The sequence below is a fragment of the Sparus aurata genome, chromosome 21, assembly GCF_900880675.1.
Source record: "Sparus aurata chromosome 21, fSpaAur1.1, whole genome shotgun sequence".
Lineage (NCBI taxonomy): Eukaryota > Metazoa > Chordata > Actinopteri > Spariformes > Sparidae > Sparus > Sparus aurata.
Genome location: NC_044207.1, coordinates 14,980,334 through 14,997,977, shown reverse-complemented (window position 1 = coordinate 14,997,977; position 17,644 = coordinate 14,980,334). Strand labels below are relative to the sequence as shown.

Sequence of the window (17,644 nt, the reverse complement as noted above, 5' to 3'; positions counted from 1 at the left end):
AGCCCTATATTATGAACAGCCTTCTCTTCCTTGTCTGGATTGCGCTGTCTAAAATTCATGCACTTATGCAAAGTTATTTTAAATGAAGCATGAACTAAGAAAGCAAAGAGAATGTAAATGAAGGACTGCAGAAACAAATAATTTTGATATGTTGAACCAAGTGATAAATATTAAAACTTAACTTCGGCCTTGGGGACAGTGGTACATCATTTAATCCACGGCTGTTTCCAAGGTCGAAAATGGACTTGAAAGACTTCTTGTTGTGACTGAAAGTGCTACGAAATGTTCATTCTATGAACAGAAAATGTGATCCTTTGCTCATGGATTGAGTCAAGTTAGTGTCGAGCAAACATTTTCTGGCTCTGTGTTAGGGTGAAATGGAAATGGTTGGATTTTTAGACTCGTTATCTACCTACACAAGATACTTTAAGACCTCACCTTGGTAAAAGGAGTTTTTCACCAGTTTTCATTTTCAAGTATCTGCAGGTCTGCAAAGGTATTGATTTCAGTTTCCTTTTCACTTTCCTTTACAAAAGTCCCTTCAGACAAAAATGAATATTTGTAGTGTATATATAGTAAAGATTTGTAGTCCATGAAAGATTTGTTTATAACAATAACATTAAAGCATTCTCCTTAACGACTGAAGTAGATGGGGAGTTGTTTTGATTTGTTGGAAAACAGCCGACTGAACACGTAAAGTGAAAAGACGTTATTTACACCTTTGATGTGCGATTGAGCTCGCGCAGCCGCTTCAGACGTGGTGCATAGCCGAGCAGCTAAAGTAAAGATTCCGGCTTAAAAATTAAGAATACAACTATTTGAAAACAAAATGACAAATCTCAGAGCTCTCGGAATTAGATTATGCCGGACAAGTTGTAGGATGCTACAATGTTGGTAAGCTACTCCTAGGTCTTCAAACAGCTTCCTCCTGTGAAGCAATGCCGCCCATTTTTTTTTTTTTTTTTTAACATTTGTTTGTCCCCATTGTACTTCAGATGTTACCGACCATTCTGGCATGAATGATAAAAATTACATTTTTGGATGTACTCATCCTTTCATTATTTTCTCTCTCCCTCTGTGACATTGGCTATAAAACATTGAATCTGTATCTGATTGCGAGTTGTCAGGGGACAGTAATAAACTAAAGATGGGATTACTGTCACAGTGGTTTCTGCATTAAACACACAGGAGGCTTTTTAATCCTTGTGCGTGTAGTTTCAGTCCAAACCAGTGACCGTAGCAAACAGTGTTACCACCAGAAAGCTCATTTACTCATAATAGGCAGGTTTTATTTTGGCATCGACTCCAGTGAGCTGAAAATATTTAAAGTTGGTTAATCCATCTGTCCAGTTTTGCTGCTCTTAAAATTCAACTTGAATTAGAGACCTTGTTTCCAGACCAAATGATTTAAATGTGAATAAAAAACATAATTAATAATGAAAGCACTTATTAGTTTCAGTCCTGTGATTGTGATATCTGTTGATATTTCTCTACTTCATCAGGTGAGGATAAAGAGAGAAACATTTACCTGCCACTTTCATAGTTTTTGACACTATAGCTGACCTTAAATCATCCTGAGTGCACTTTAAGTTATGCACATTTTATTGAACTCACCTGTCTAATAACTGAAGTGTTCATCACGCCCTGTGTTTCACTTGGTTTCCTCTCATCATCCTTCAGTGTTGCCTTGATTTATGTGCCTTACCTTCAGGTGATGTAACAGTACTTTTTGCTGGTTCCACCGCTCCGTTATGAATGTGGTCAGGGATCTGTTTTTCTGCTCTTGGGAGTAATGGCCTTGTAGCTCGGCCTGTCTTTCATGATTATTTCAGTATGACACAGCCTGTTGTCACAGCCAGATGGGAAGAAAAAGATTGAGAAGTAAAGATGGCAGCCGTCGCCAGTGGAGGGTGAAGGTGAGTCACCGGCCTCCCATCCTTCACAAAACCTGCTCTGGCTTCACTTCTAGGAGCTATATATAGAGAGACTGCATTCAAATTATACTTCTTACATTTATACTCTCTCGTCACCGTTACATACTCTACAGAAACTGCAGAATGCACAACTACTTATAAAACGTACTTTATTGAGTGGAATGATACATTTTCATTATGTGCAAAAGGAAAAAAAAATCAACATCAGAGCCGAAATGATTCAATCAACGGAGAATGAAATGACAAACATTGATAGCTGAGCAATCGTTTAAAGGAAAAAAATTATATTTCGGGAATTCAATTTTTTCTGCAGAAAATAAGATGTTCAGACTGAACATTGTAAAATTCCTGAAATCAAGAAATAGTCCAAAACACAACCCCTGTTCAAATACTGAATGTATCTCTGTTTTCACTTCACGCTAAGCTAAGCTAAGCTAACCAGCTGCAGCTCCATTTTTAGTGTACTGACATGAGTATGTATCTAAATATCTTGTAATCTTTGCTTCTTGACTTGCACTACTTACTTTTATTACTACTTTATCTTCTTTCTTATTTCTACATTAATTGTAGTACTACAAAACACTCAGGCGAATTTTTTGTATGTGAAAACCTACTTGGCAATAGACCCGATTCTGATTCTCACCCTTCAAGAAAAGGGATTAGCCATATTCCCCAAAATGTCAAACTGTTCCTTTAAGTCATTTATAAAGCAAACATTTCAAATGTCAACATTTCCCCTTGTCAAATGTGATGATTTGCTGCTTTTCTCTGTTTTGTATCACCTGAATTGAATACCTTTAGGCTTTGGACTGTTGTTTTCACCAAACAATCAATCTGAAAATGTCACCTTGGGCTCTGGGAAGTTGTGATTGGAAGTTCTTACTATTTTCTGACATTTTAATGATGATTGAATTGAATTTAATGATTGATTCATCAAACAGGAACAGTCTGTCCTTGCAGCCCCGAACAAGGATTCAGTTAATGTAAGTAAAATGTAAGTTAATTCAGTAAAATGTAAGTAAAAGTGCTTATCACTTTGCTAATACAGACCATTGTGCACAACCATTGCAGATGAGTCAACATCTCAAGAAAACAAACATGCGTCTTCGTCTCTGTGTCAGTACAAAGTCAACAGCAGGACTCAGAGCTGGACGACACACAGTAAAGTTTTATATGATATCTCTATGTTGGTGAATCATAAAAAATGTTGCTCCAGGACCATCACTACACGTCTTCAACAAAGTCTGCTTCAGACCGAATGTTGTGACTGAATGTTTAGGTACAGGGATCTCAGATTTGAGACCAGGATTCGCATCACATCTAGAGCATACTGTTATTCTGTTCACATATTGTTTTTACACCAAGTTCACTCATAAACTAAACTATTTGGTTTAGGACAATGAAAATACTTGACTAGGTTTAGGGAAACATGGTTTGACAGGACTACAGACCAACTTTTTCAGTGGTTGCACTGGTGTGCCTAACTTGTCATTTAGGTGAATCCAATAATAATAATAATAATAATGATAATGATAATGATAATGATAATAATAGAATCTGACCTGCTTAATCTCGGGTGCACCAGTGCGACACTGAAAGAAAATAGAATGACTTCAATCATTTTTCAACAGGCTACTTTTTTTAAAATAAAAATCATACCTGCTAAATCTCAGGTCCATTGGTGCAACCAATGAAAATGTTAATATGCTCTTTGTCGCAGATTTTTGGCTGCAAAGCTATGACATTAAAAGAACACCATTGGTCAGTTGCTGACGGTCCTGGAGCAACATTAATTCCATATCAACATCCCCATATCAACATCCCCATATCAACATCCCCATGTTACAGTACAGGATCTCCTCTTGCAGCTGTTTGTGATGCATGAAAAGCAATCGTCTCATCTCCACTGAGGATACACGGTGTGAAACACATTCTCGGGGTGGGAGCACCTATGTGTCTGACCCACAGCACCTCTCTACTCATTACTCACATTACAGAGTTGAGGGACTTGTATCATTAAGACAACCATCCGTCTCTTCGCTTTCACCAACCTGACAACCTGATTCTTATTCATGGAGTAGGGACAAGAGGGTAAAATAGAGGATCTGAGAGGGAGGAAGGAGCAGTCTACAAGTACAATATACTCCATCAAATGAGAGAAGAGTGCACATGAAACACAATCTGGAGCGAGAGAGGAGAAGAGTGACAGATCACATACTCATCAGTTCAACAAAAAAAAAAAGAAAAGAAAAAAAAGAAAAAGGTGTAATTCTCCCGCTAGGCGATTCAGGCTCACGGAAGCAGCAGCAGAAGAATATAGTAGGATTGATGCCGCTGATGCATCCCTGCACTCGATCTTAATCTCCCACTTGTCTTGTGTGACACAGCTGTGCATTTACATGGAAATCCAGCGTGTAGCTATATAAATCGCGCTATTAACTGGTGACAGGAGCCGACAAAGCTTTATGATACATACACGCTGGGCAGGGGGAGGTGCACACATAATGTTAACACACTTGTTGTTCAGCCAGCAGGCGCTGCGTTTCAAAGTTCGACGTGGACGACACTTTAGTGAGCCAACAATGCACACACCTGAAGGGCAGCGAAAACTCAAGTTGGGAAAGCTCTGAAGGCGTTTCAGCCGTGAGACGTGGGTCTAATGAATCTTATCCGACTTGACCTCCTCACTTTAAACCGCAGAAGAATATTTAATATTTTAGCATTCTACAAGGAACTATTAATCTCCATTTAATACTGATGCCTCTGTACGACGAGGGTGTGGTGCTTTGGACCCTAACTATAGAACAGATACCAGTACTGGATTCATTTCCTTTTTTTGGTACTTCATTCTCTCTGTGGTGACAAAAATTTCATTTCAGTTGTTAAAAAATAAGTTGCCGAATAAGAGCGGCATTGCTTCACAGCAGGAAGCTGTTTGAAGACCTAGGAGTAGCTTACCAGCTTTTTTCCCCCGGTACCAACAACATGTTAGAGTTAAATACTTACATTATGTTATGACCATGCATCCTGCAAATAGCGGTGTTTAAAAAAGAAATATGGTTTTAAAAATATCAAGCATCTTTCTTTCATTTTCTGTCAAAACAAACAGGGCCAGATTAAGATCTTTGACACAATGCTGTGGTGATTATTCCTCTTTTGTCCACAGGGGGCGCCAGAATCAACTGAAAATGAAAGTTCCTTGTAGCGGCTTTACCTCAAGCCGGAGTGTTGTTTGTATTCACTGTACACCGTCTCCAGCACTACATTGTTAAAATGGGCATTGCAATGGCATTTTTCTTTCAGTGAACTGTGAACAGCAAGTCCTGCACAGATCCTTGTTCCAACAAAGGCTTTTGCGAAGAGCCCAAACTCAAGTTTGTATCCTCAGTGATCCCTCTGGTAAACAAATGCACACTCACACACATGTACGCACAAAGACAAGGAGGATCCACAGTAAGACACTGCATGCATGCATTGAGAGCGTGTCATGATGTCGCCCCCTTGTATGACCCTCACAAAACAACTGAAAAAAGTGGTTTGCCTCCGTAAACAAAACGCACCGCCAGAGCTGCAGCGGTGGAGCTGGAGAAATGTTCACCGAACCCAGACTTCATGTGTGTTTACTATTTTCAGGCCTACTTTATGTTTTTTCACCTTTTTTTTTTTTTTTTTTTTTTTTTAAAGGGTCCAGTAGCCCTCAATGCAAATGTTCCCTATCCTCAGGAGATGAAACTTTCAAAGCAGTTTCTTCGCCCTGGATGCCGGTCACGTCTTCTGAGGTACAAGAGGCACTGATGTGACCGCCCCCTCCAGCGTCCGGTTGGCTGGGAGTGGCGGGGGGCTCCAGTCCGGCTGGTAGAAGTGGATGTCAAAAGTCCGTGCCCAGTTGGCGAAGACCCTCTTCTCTGTGATGAAGCGGTGGTGGCTGCCCCGCCGCCCACGCTCGTGAGAAATGTACATGGCGCACTCGTCCGGCCCACGTGGCTCGTAGTAGTGGTAGGGGACGGAGTGGTGCTGAGGCTCCCTGCAGTGGCGGTGAGAGAGCAGACAGTTGACATTTAAAAACGCTTTAATGAGTCACTTGAGTTTCATGTGACACCACAGAGAGTTTTTCCATTTTGAGGTGCAGGAGGGGGATTTGATCTGCATTCATTTGTTTGCCTTTTGAGGGCTGACAGCGCTAAATTTAGCTTGTTTTAATAACATTCAAATGCCACCTGCAGCCGAACACAATGAAGAAGACAAATGGAGATGCGTCGTTTCAAAAAGTGGCTCAGTGATGTTTGAGCATGAATAATAAAAGTTCATACAAAATTGGAGTTCAGGCAGGAATGGAAGACATTTTATATGTTTTGCATTTTGCATTTTGCATGATCCACACAGTCATATATGTCCTCTCTTTTAAAATGAAGGTGGTCCATATTAAAGCAACATTATGTAGAAATTGGTACGTTGCGCAATGTGGCACCCCCCTCAGTATCTCAGTGCAGCACCACTGTCGTAAACACAGACGTAATGTAGGTGCCAACTACAAACAAAACTCATGACATCATAACAATGTTAACTTGTATGTTGAAGTGAACATGTATGTAACGCTGTGATCCGACCCGCTCACTGAAGCTACATAGTGCAGAAACAAGTGATGGGAAGTGGAGTGGCTGAGACAGAGACACCATCCCTCCATTACAAGACATCAACATGATTGTGAAGCTGTTAGTTTAAGGTAAAAAGTTACATAATGCGGCTTTAACATTTGCTACTCATTCAGTCTCATACAACACTGAGCTCTTAATCCTTAAAAAGAAATGTAATCTTCCCCACCTCCCAGCGTTCTCCTGTCTTAGCTGGTACATTTCGAATGTTCGTTTTTCCTTAATTCTGTCATAAAACAACCGAAACACCAAACACAACTTTCCAAGTATTCACCAAAAAATCCCAAACAAGCAAGCACACTGATTCAATATGTTGTAAAATATCGACGCAGAACAAACAATAAACTATGAACGTAAAACAAACAAAATATGTTCCATGTGTATTCCCCTGTTTGTTTTTCATGTCTCTCTTCTTTCTACTGTATATTTTTTAAAAGCGTTCCAGTTGACAGGTGTCGTAAATTTGCATTTTCCCATGAACACAGAAGTGCAGCGCACCTGGAGCTTGTGCCTGATCAAATGCTACAGCATCAATATAACTCTCATGTCCAGGTCAAATGAATACACTAAACTAAACTCATGCATAGAAACTGATCATGAAAACTTATTTTTGCTGTGTGGCTGCTACACCACTGACTGAAAGTTTTGACATGCAGATACAGTATTACACATAATAAAAAGATTACTTAATTAGTGAACACATCAGCCGTCTGCCTTCTTTCCATTTGATTAAATTAAAGATTTATATGTAATAACATTATTTTACTGCCTCCCATAGTGTCATTCATCTTCATATATTTTTAATTTCCTCATTTCTGTACATTTTTACACTTCCGTTTCCATTAGTTTAATCCGTCAGCCAGTTCTGGTTGTGTGGCCGGCCAGCCAGACCTTCAGACCTCAAGTGCATGTGCTTCGGACTAAATTAAATGTTCCCTCTTATCTTGTAGCAAAAATCTAAATAATCCAGCTAAGAGAATAAGTTACGTTGTATTTTCTCTTCTCTTTAAATGCTTCGGTAGCATAAATGAATAAATGATAGTTAATCATAGGAAAGGGGGATATTTTTGTCTCAGGACAAGTGGTGTTCTCTCTCGTATGCATGGTTTTCTTTCAAACCCAGACTGCCCTGTTTATTTATTGAAACCTTTAGGGACTTCTGATTTTTCCTTGAAGCCTTGGGTTCTATTTAATGTTGTGCTGATTTTGAAATTTGGAAGATCACATAGCAACATCTTCCATTTGTCTCTTTGTCTTTATGTAATGCACGACAGACCTCATTTATTGAAACTTTTGTGATCATAAATCCACATCAAATAATACAATTTAATGAAAATCTGACAGGGAGTGTCTTACATCATTCCCTAGTCTCGCTGCACGTATTGGTAGAGAAATGAAAGGCCAAAGTGGCCCACTGTGCTTCAACATGTTAAAACTGCAGTAACTACGGCTTTAGACACAGGGCCTCTAAAAGGAGAATTACAGGTGCAAAGAAGTGAACTAGTGCTCTGTAAGAAGTAATCATGAACACAGTTTCCTTCACGGGTCGACATGTTTTTCAAATGTGTTGCTCTGTAGAAAAAAAAGGGAAGGATAGTACTTTAAAAAAATCAGCAAGCAGCTTCGCAACATGGAGAAGTATTGAAGGAGGTGAATTTAAAAAGAAATAGAAAAGAGGATTCTCAGTTGGACCAAATCCAGTAAAATCTACAGTCTTCACTCATCACCAGAACTAAAATGATTGCCGAGTATCAGCTTAAGCCAAGTTTGTTCAAAGAGACGAAGCAGCCAGTCCCTCTTCATTACCGTCAACTTTGAATTTGTGCTCGAAAACCCAAAATAAAAAAATATTCTGTAAATCAGTCAGGATCGAGAGCAAAGATATACTGACAATTTTACAGTTTGTTCTTTTTATTGAGAACTCTAATAAGATTTGTTCCTCGTCCAATAAACTCCTCCAATTAAAAAGTTCTGGCGGGGACAGATGAGACGCGCGGCGTAATTCAAGCCATTAACTTCTGCTAATGAGGCCGGGCGAGTTTGTTGCAAGGAGCAAGACAGAGTCACAACTGGCTGCATATCTTGTAATTCTTTGCCTTTCTATGGCGTCTCTCTGCCATAAGTCTGTGTAAAGAAATCTCAGCACCACCACCAATACACAGGGAATATAGAGGGAGAAGTCTTCAACGCAAGAACAAAAAAAAATCCTTTTGCCTACTACTCAATTGCCATGGCAACAAGGAGTCAGTCTGACCTGGATGCTTTATTCTGCATTTTGGTGTTCTGTTTTTTTGTGGTTGCACAAAAAGTTAGCATCGCTCTGTGGTGAATTATTTGGTGATTATTTGAAGTGTCATGTCAGTGTCAGCCATGAAAGTCCCTGTGACTAATGAGGACTCTTGCAGAAACTTTATTTCAGTTATCATTGCTGCAAAGTTAAAAAATGTCTCAAAATTTAACAAGGTCTTTTTTTGTTCCAATAACAGAAGGGATTAGATCATTAATGGTTTGAGAAAAATGGTCGTCTTGGGCTCAGAGGGAGAAAATGTTGGTTCACTGTTCCTCCATGACATTAAATATCAGAAGCCAATCAAGTTTTAAAGCTCATATAATCTGTGTCATCAGGTTTTTTGGTGGTTTGGATTGTTCAAGCAAACAGTCAACTGTATTGAGTCTCTGATTCAAAAGAAATAAACATTTTCCTCCTTTTCCACTTCAAACCAGTGATAAACACCATTATCACGCTTAAATTAGTGCCTCTGTGCAGGAGTTTTTATTTTTAACGGTGGAAACCATCAATTAGCTGACTAGTTGGATCTGTTCACATTACCAGTACACAGATTTGTCTTTCTGATTTAGTTTTTCTGTTAACTTCTGACCAGATCTGGAAATTTCATGTAAAGTAGGTGGGAATTTAAAAGTTAAGCTGCTTCAACTGATTTCAAGGTAGTTAATTGGTAAGGTGAAGTTCAATCTCGATTAATTCACAATAAAAGTAATCTCATGTCACTTTCGAACTTAGTCAGGTCTGGATGATACTTCTTGATTAATTTATTTACAGGGACCCAACATTTCCCGCTTGTGCAATCACTTGGCGAACGTAAAAGGAAAAAAAAACGGAAAAAAAAACGCAAAAGGCAGAAACCTCGAACAGAACCGGACTCTGTAGTGGGCGCCGGAGGCCATCTGTCTCCACCAGAGTTGGACGGAAAGTTAGAAGTCAGACAGAAACTAGTTGTACATTAAATGGCATCATCAGCAGAAGTTAAGCACAACCCAGCTGAAATATTTCTGGTCATGGATTTAAAACTTGTTATTTGGAAAATAGCTTAATATTATTATAATATCGGGGTAATTTTCAATAAAGTTTGAGGTACTTATTTTTGTAATTGGAGGTCATTTTCAAATGTGCTACTTGATAATTACCATCAGCTTTTACCTACATCGTCATGCAGCTGAAAAACAAAGCTAGATTTCTTAAAAAGTTAACATTTGAGACGCAAAGGAAAACATTTCGATTTTACTTCATTAGCTAATCAACATCAGTCATGTTCCTACTACCAATATAACCAGTACTGCAGCAGTTTATTAGCAAACAACAGTTGTAGGAGGAACAAACCTCTACATGTGAAACCTTTAGTATGACTGCAATATAAGACGCCGTATGATAAACATTCAGTGACATTCATTCTTGTAGCCAAACACACATTTTACTCCTGAAGTGATCTGACAACAGAGAGATAAACTGCTTGTGGTGTGATGGAACACCAACATAAAAAAACGGTCAGTCAGTTGAAGGTGAAGCAGAATGTTGTCTTTATTGAGTTTGTATTAGCTTTAGAGTAGAAGTGTCAAGAGGAGTCGCTCCAGTAAAATAACATGCGTTGTTATCCCTCATGCAAGTACACCTCTCTCACATAAGCTGCGTTCCAGTTCATGGGCAGGATCTTCAGAGGTCCGCATTTCCATACTGAATAATACAGAGGGCGAACAAAGCCTGTCTTATCTAAGAAATACAGCTTTCTTTGGCCTGTAACTTTAGAGAGTACGAATTCTCAATTGTTAGAGGTTGTTTGTCGGAGTCTACAGAGGACGAAGGGCTGAAAATTGGGCTGTGGGGATGCTGCGTAAGTGTGACAGACAAATTAATTTAGCCAAACAGAAAAGGGTGGACGGAGCCACGGAGAACACAGAGGCAACTCTTAGCAGTGTAGCCAGGGATTAGAGCAGGTGAGCTGATGTTAAATTCGCTCCTGCAAACAGAGGCTTTATCCAAACATGTACGCGTATATTTCCAAACAGGTAAGAAAGACGAGACTGCATACAGGATTGAAAAGCATGTCGGGTCAGTGGGAAGCAATAAAAGTCTACTTCAGTGATGCGTCGAACAGCAGAGAGAAACAAAATGATCCAAAACTCTAAGTTAAAGGATAAGTTCAACAAAAAATGTAAAATCAGTCATTATCGGTTTACTGACTTATTTTCGTCTCACATTCAGCCAATATAAGCATTCCCCAAATATCTCCAGCCACACTGAGATTCAATTTATCCGCTGCCTGAATATATTTACAATTTTAATCTTTCTTATCAAGTGGCGGGACTGCAATGATTTTGTATACACTTGAAGCAGCAAAAACCTTTTGTGATGGTATTTGCAGTCGAGCCGGCGATGATGTTTTTACATTCAGTTTGACTGTCTCACCTGCAGAAGTCCGGGGCGACCATGCCGTAGACGTTGATCCTATCGCACAGCTCCAGGGCGATGGTCATAGTGAACCAGCCGGTGCTCAGCCAGGAGTTTGATATCCTCCTGGAGAGAAGAAGGAGAGAGAGATGACAGCTGGGTGCATTTCATGCGTGGGAGATCACGAGGATGAAAGATGTTCCGTATTTGATTTTTTCTGAATGTGATTAACTGGGAAGATAATCAGAAGATCTCACATCGGTGTATGATGGCAGAATAAAGATCTGTCTAAATCCACAGGTCGATTTTTCCTGACTGCAAGATCGTTCAAGTTCCCTCACAGCTTCATTAAAATACAGATCCATCCTACGTATCGACCGATACAAATGAACCCTGTCAAATAATCAAACCCCTAATCAGAATGTTGCCCAGGTCTGCATGTGGAGCAGATAGTTGAAAATGACTCAAGCTTCAGCTGCTTTCAGATTGCAGTTTTTTTCAGTCATGCCCACAAAGAAATGAGCACTAATCACAGTTTTCAGAGATACGCGCTTATGAAAGAAATTTTCATTGCATTAGAAAATCTCTCTAAATCGAAATGTCTGTCAGCGTGCCGTCTCTCCCAGGGCTTCTGTCAGATGAACAAACAGTCCAATCCAGACATCCATACATTTTTTAAGGAATTCCTTGTTGGTCTCAAATTGATTCAATGGTGCTCCAGAGTCATAAAACTTGCACCACTTCCAAAGGACCTTTTCAGTTTAAAGAGCAACTAAACCCCCAAACCACTTTTTTCTGCTGAAAACCAATGTATTTGGGTATGAAGTAGTGTTGCTGAGTGATTCTGGTCCAACTCTTGACATTTTAGTTGAAGTATTTCAATTTGGCGTATTTTGTAGTAAAAATGTAAGTGTGACTGCCCTCTATGGGTTGAAACCCGGTTATTACAATTGAATTTTCCTATTGGCTGAGATGGAGGCAGATGACGTTTTGGAGGCAGCTTTCCTCACGGTCCACCACGGTTAGCTCCGCCCCCTCCTATAAAAACTAGCACCTGCCGATCTGGAATCTGTGGTGAGTAGGTTGGCTTGAGAGAATTGCGAATAGAGAGGCATAGTAATTATTGAGTAGGTAGTTAGCATAGCATAGATTGTTTTTGGGAGATTTTAGTTATTACGTGTGTTAGTTTATAGTATTTAGTACTTATTTAGCAATTTTAGATTAGTTAGCTTGTTTAGTTTTTTGTATTCTAGTAGTAACCGTGGTCCAGAGCCGTATCAGCCGTATCAGAGTCTCCGGTTGGAGACTCTGGAGGCGACAAGTCCTCCACCTCAAAGGACCTCTCTGTGGCGAAAGTGTCCGCGCTACTGTCAGAGTCATTCATGATCAGATAGCTAGCTAGCATAAATGTCGATGTTTGTATCTATGATTTTTTTTTTTTCTGCGCGTGTGAGTGTGGTGACGGTTAGGGGGGAGGGGGGAGGGGGGAATCGGAGAGTACTCCTGGAGCCCCGCCCATAATCAAGGCATTTTTTGAATTTCCAGCTTAGAGCATGTCATCCAAAACTGAGGTGTTTAGTTGCTCTTTAAAGTGAAAATAACAGAACTAAAACAGAAATTAGTAAAGCTTCGATTCTGGAGGGTTAAAAGAATAAATAAATAATAATGCAACTGAAATACACCATACGTGGAACACTATGAAAAATATGCTGTATTTTATATCTCAAAGTCACATTGGAATTTTTTATTTTTTTTAAAATCCTGCAAAGGTTTTATGTGATTTACCTCTCTAGTGACGGACTTCACACGAGGGCAGTATTTGAGATAACTCAACAGCTGCTGGTCGGGATCCTTGGATGATGACTTCTGTGACTTTGGAGATCACTGACTTTTTCTCCAGCCACCACATGGTTCACATTTTGGTTTTTAAAACATCATCATTTAACTGTTTCACCTTAAATTAACAGCTCCAAACCATCAGTGCTGTCCTGTCAGTCCCACTGTGCGCCATGATTGCTGTCATTTGGGTTAATTTGCACTATTACTGCTTTACTGCACTAAATCACACAATGCCAAGTTGGTCGGTGAACCTGGATCATACTTATGAACAAAATGTCCTCTGACTGCTCTGACCAAACTCTCAGCTATTTACCGAGTTTCCTGATGGACACATAGCTTTACATGCTGCTGAAGTAACCCCAAATTGCTGCTAACTGCAGCAGCTGGTAGCGAGTTAGCTAGTCTGAAACCTGGGACAGTGTTGCACTTTAATCAGAGTATCTTTACACCTATTGGATGGATTGCTGATATTTGTCTATAGATATTCCCAAACTTTAAGTCCTGTAGTTTGCAGATGACATGACTGTCATTGGCTTGATCTGGTATAGTGATCATTCTGTAGACAGATATGAGGCTAAACAGCTGCAGATTTATGGTTTATGCACCTGTGAAGTCCCATTCGGTGCATAGACTTTAGATTGTGATGACGTCAAAACCTCTGTGGATCGACACTTCACAATAGAAAGAGTCATAATTGACCTTATATTGCAGTTTGAGGGGTTAACAGTCTGTCTTGTCAACAGTTTTACAGACTTCTCTTGTACAATGGTGGGCTGCAGAGGAAATTCTCGCTACAATACCTCAAGTGTCCAATTGGCATAATTGGAAGCAAGGCTGAGCAGCGCCAAAGTATCGAGGTTTAAATAAGACATTCATGCTACGCAGTCAAAAGGCTCCACAGAGGATGTATGTCCTGCGCCTGCTCAATAAGTTCGACCTGCACCAGGATCTGCTGATCCAGTTCAACCGAAAAATCCAGTCTGGTCTCTGCGCGTCCATCACTGCCTCGTTCAGTTCAGCTACCAGAGAGGACAGTAACAGACTACAACACACTTTCCTCCTCTGGTAGGAGCTTCAGAACACTCATAAACCAAAACAACCGGACACAAGAAGGTTTCTTCCCACAGGCCATCACTCTGACGAACAGTCATACAAAGTCAAACATTAAAACATCCACCCGCTCTCACACAGTCTAACTGGGTGGAAAGTGTTTTCAGAGATGCTGAACTTTTGATGTAAATGTGCCGACCACATCATCATCATCACCATCTTGTTCCTGCTGTTTACAATCATCTTAACACAAATCCAAAAGACGCACCACATATTTATGTATATTTGTATATAAATAACTGTACATATAGCCTTTAATTTATGTAGCATGAAGGACTCATTATGCAACCCTGTGTTGACAGTTAAATTACCTTGTGCCTTGTGTGTCTACTCATCTTTTTTTCATTTAGTACTGTCATCAGGCCACTTTACTGCTAGCCGACACTTTGGTTTACAACCAAATACCTGCCAAACGTGTCCCATCAGCCTCAGCTGTACTTTGTTTGGTGCAAATGTTAACTCCGATGGCCAACACTGTAAATATGAACAGCTCAACATAAGCCTGATAGAATTGTCCCTAAGAACATGCTGTTGATAACATTTAGCTCAAAGCACGGCTCTGCCAAAGTGCAGCCTCACAAAGCTGATAGAATGGCTACTGGCTCTTATTTTCACAATGCGGTAATGACAGAAAACTTCCTGATGTTGATCTCCAGCTCGTTGGCCTGTGGCCACAGGCTGTAATCGCTGCCAAACACAGCCAAGCGGGAGGTTTAGCTGTTGTGGTCCAAAGCACTCCTGGAACAATCAGTATTCATCAAACCAAATTTATAAATTAGTTTGAGTGAGAAAATGCATCACAACTCGGCTTGTTCCCTCACACAGTGTGAAAATATCCAAGTGTGAGCTGATGTAAAAAATTCAGCAGGGATAAATTTGAGTCCTTCAGCTGAATCGGGCACAGATGTGCATCTCGTCACGCTCCCCTTGGTGCACAGCTGAACCTCGTCTTGACGGGGATTGTGACTGGTGACCAGTGGATGTAACCATGCATCATTTATCAGGTGTATTTTAAGATGGCCCCGCTGGAAATATTGAAAACGGTGGTGAGGTTTATAGGATATAAATAACCCCTGCAGACTTAATTATAATTCATCCAACAGAGTCATTCCCCAAGTGTGACTGTAGAGTTGCAGTTCGCCAGCATCAAGCTGCTCACCATATGGGATTAAACTAAGAGTGAAGGAAGAAAACAAAATGAGTTTTACTTAACCAACTGTGTTTACACCAAATTAACTTTTTCATTCATTCAACCACATACAGTGGTGCCATCTCTGTCGTCAGTGAATCATTGCCGCATTAATTTTGACGCGTTAGTACAAAATTGGCCTACATGCTGCAGTGTATTTTTGGGCGATGAACAGATATATTTTGCAGAAAATGTGCTGAGACAAAGGGCACAAAGAGAATGGAGAGAGATTCACTTCATGGGCCGTAACAGTGATTCCAGTTCAGACAGAATGTATCAAAACATTTTGATTTCTGTGCTCTGTAGGATGCACTGACCTCAACGCTAACACTGTCGTGCAAACATGCTTTACAATGCTGATTTTAAGCAGATAGCCTAACCCAAACCCTTTTTATCATGATCCCCTTCTTAGTTTAGATTTCCAACATTTGCTAATTAGCAGTTAAATGTTTTATATATTTAGTATGTGGTCACCAAAACAAAATATTACATGAATTACTTTGATAAAGTAAGGTGAGTCCATCCTGAGGGGTATCTGTGTGCAACATTTGAGGATCCAACAAAAGTTGAGGATTTCCCATAATATCCAATATGTCAGCCCGGTAGCACAAATATGTCTTGCAGATTTTGGTTAGAGAAGACGTAGCATGGAGAGCATTTGCTAATTCGGCAGGGCTTGGAGAATTTGAAAATAAAATAATTTTAAAACCATATAATACCATCAAAATACTGCAGAATTTGGAATTGAAATAGAACAAAGCGTTTGCCTTTCCTGTTAGCACAGTGGGTTACAAGCTAAATTCAAACTGTGATGGCAAAATAGAAAGCACAGGTACTATTGAAGGTTAAAAAACACACTAGGAACGTGGATCCAAACAGAAACTAAAAGGAAGAGAATGCAGAGTTGCTCTGTTGAAACTGAAGTTAACAACAATGATCCGAGTTTCAGCAGGGCTGCTGAACTGTCACCTTCTAACATTAGCATAGCAGGCGTACTAGGGATGTATATCGTTAGGATTTTATTGATACCGATACCGATACTCCTTATCGGTACCGATACTTATCGATACTCTTATCGATACTACAACATGTAATTTTGTGTAAAAAAAATAAAGGCTTTACAGGTACAAGGTACACAAGGTAATAAGGTAATAATAAAGCTTCAACAGAACAGAAGCTATGCAATTACAAATACTCTGGAACAGATAACCAGGACTTTTATATCCGGAGCACGACGCAGCAATTCAGCTGAATTTAGCACCGAGCAGACAGGAAGTTAAGTACCGAAATATCAATATAACATCCAATTACTTTTCAAAATAAAACAGTCCGTGTTGACACCAGCACACAAATCTCAAAAAAGAGACAAACACAAGGTCTTCTACTAATCCTTCGGTTGGGAACACTTCCTGTTGTTGTTTTTATGACACATACCTATAACTGCGGTCGCAAGTGATTATGTGATTATCGCGGAAACTCCTCGGCCTTGCGACGCTAGCTGTCTACCATAAGTTACTGTGCCGTGGCTGACTCAAAACGCAACCGGCTGAGCAAAACTGGATTGGAGCCGTAACGCAGCGGACAGTATCCCGGGAAATTCGGGGTAAGGAACATCACCAAACACTTGGAGCATAGTATGAAGCTAAAGTAGTGCGTTGTGTTTGATTGCTATAACAAAGCAAGTAAAGTTAGCAGCCCGGCTAGCAGCCCGGCTAACACTAAAGACTGCAGCGCCGTGACAGTGGCACCCGGTTTCTGCAACGTCAAGTCACAGAGTTTGTTGTTAAGTTTATAGTCATTACAGTAGGGTAGACGTTCAAAAACCATCCATGTCAAAAACCCCCCCAAAAAAATCATCAAAAAAAAGTTTTTTTTTTTTTTTTTTTAAAAGTACCGATAACAGTACAGTTTGTCCAGAATCTTAACGGTACCCTGGTACCGACCCAATTAGGATCCGGTACCAAAAAGTACCGGTCCTCGGTATACATCCCTAAGGTGTACGTGTCGACATTTTAAATAAATGTAAAATTAAAATTAAAATAATCTTGAAAACCTTGAGATGTTGTATTGGATAAGTGAAAACTTTGGCCTGCTTGTGGTGGTTCCATGAATATGTTTACCAAACTTCATTGCAGTCCATCCAGTAGTCTCTGAGGTATCTCAATCCGAACCAAAGTAACATCAGCAAACAGAAGTACCAACCGTTGCTGTTGGCGGAAAAACAATTAGACTTAAA

At 40.0% G+C, this 17,644-nt stretch overlaps 1 protein-coding gene across 1 annotated transcript in view; it reads right to left on the bottom strand.

Annotated features, from left to right (window-relative positions):
• Positions 1-2,066: 2,066 nt before the first annotated feature.
• The window catches only part of st6galnac5a (ST6 (alpha-N-acetyl-neuraminyl-2,3-beta-galactosyl-1,3)-N-acetylgalactosaminide alpha-2,6-sialyltransferase 5a), a 67,312-nt gene continuing 51,734 nt past the window's right edge, over positions 2,067-17,644 (bottom strand). Inside the window, exons 4-5 of the mRNA XM_030403720.1 lie at positions 11,289-11,396; positions 2,067-5,958 (exon numbers count right to left, since the gene is read on the bottom strand). Of these exons, the coding sequence (XP_030259580.1) occupies positions 5,700-5,958; positions 11,289-11,396 (367 nt within the window). The 3' untranslated portion in view covers positions 2,067-5,699. The remainder of the gene's footprint in view (positions 5,959-11,288; positions 11,397-17,644) is intronic.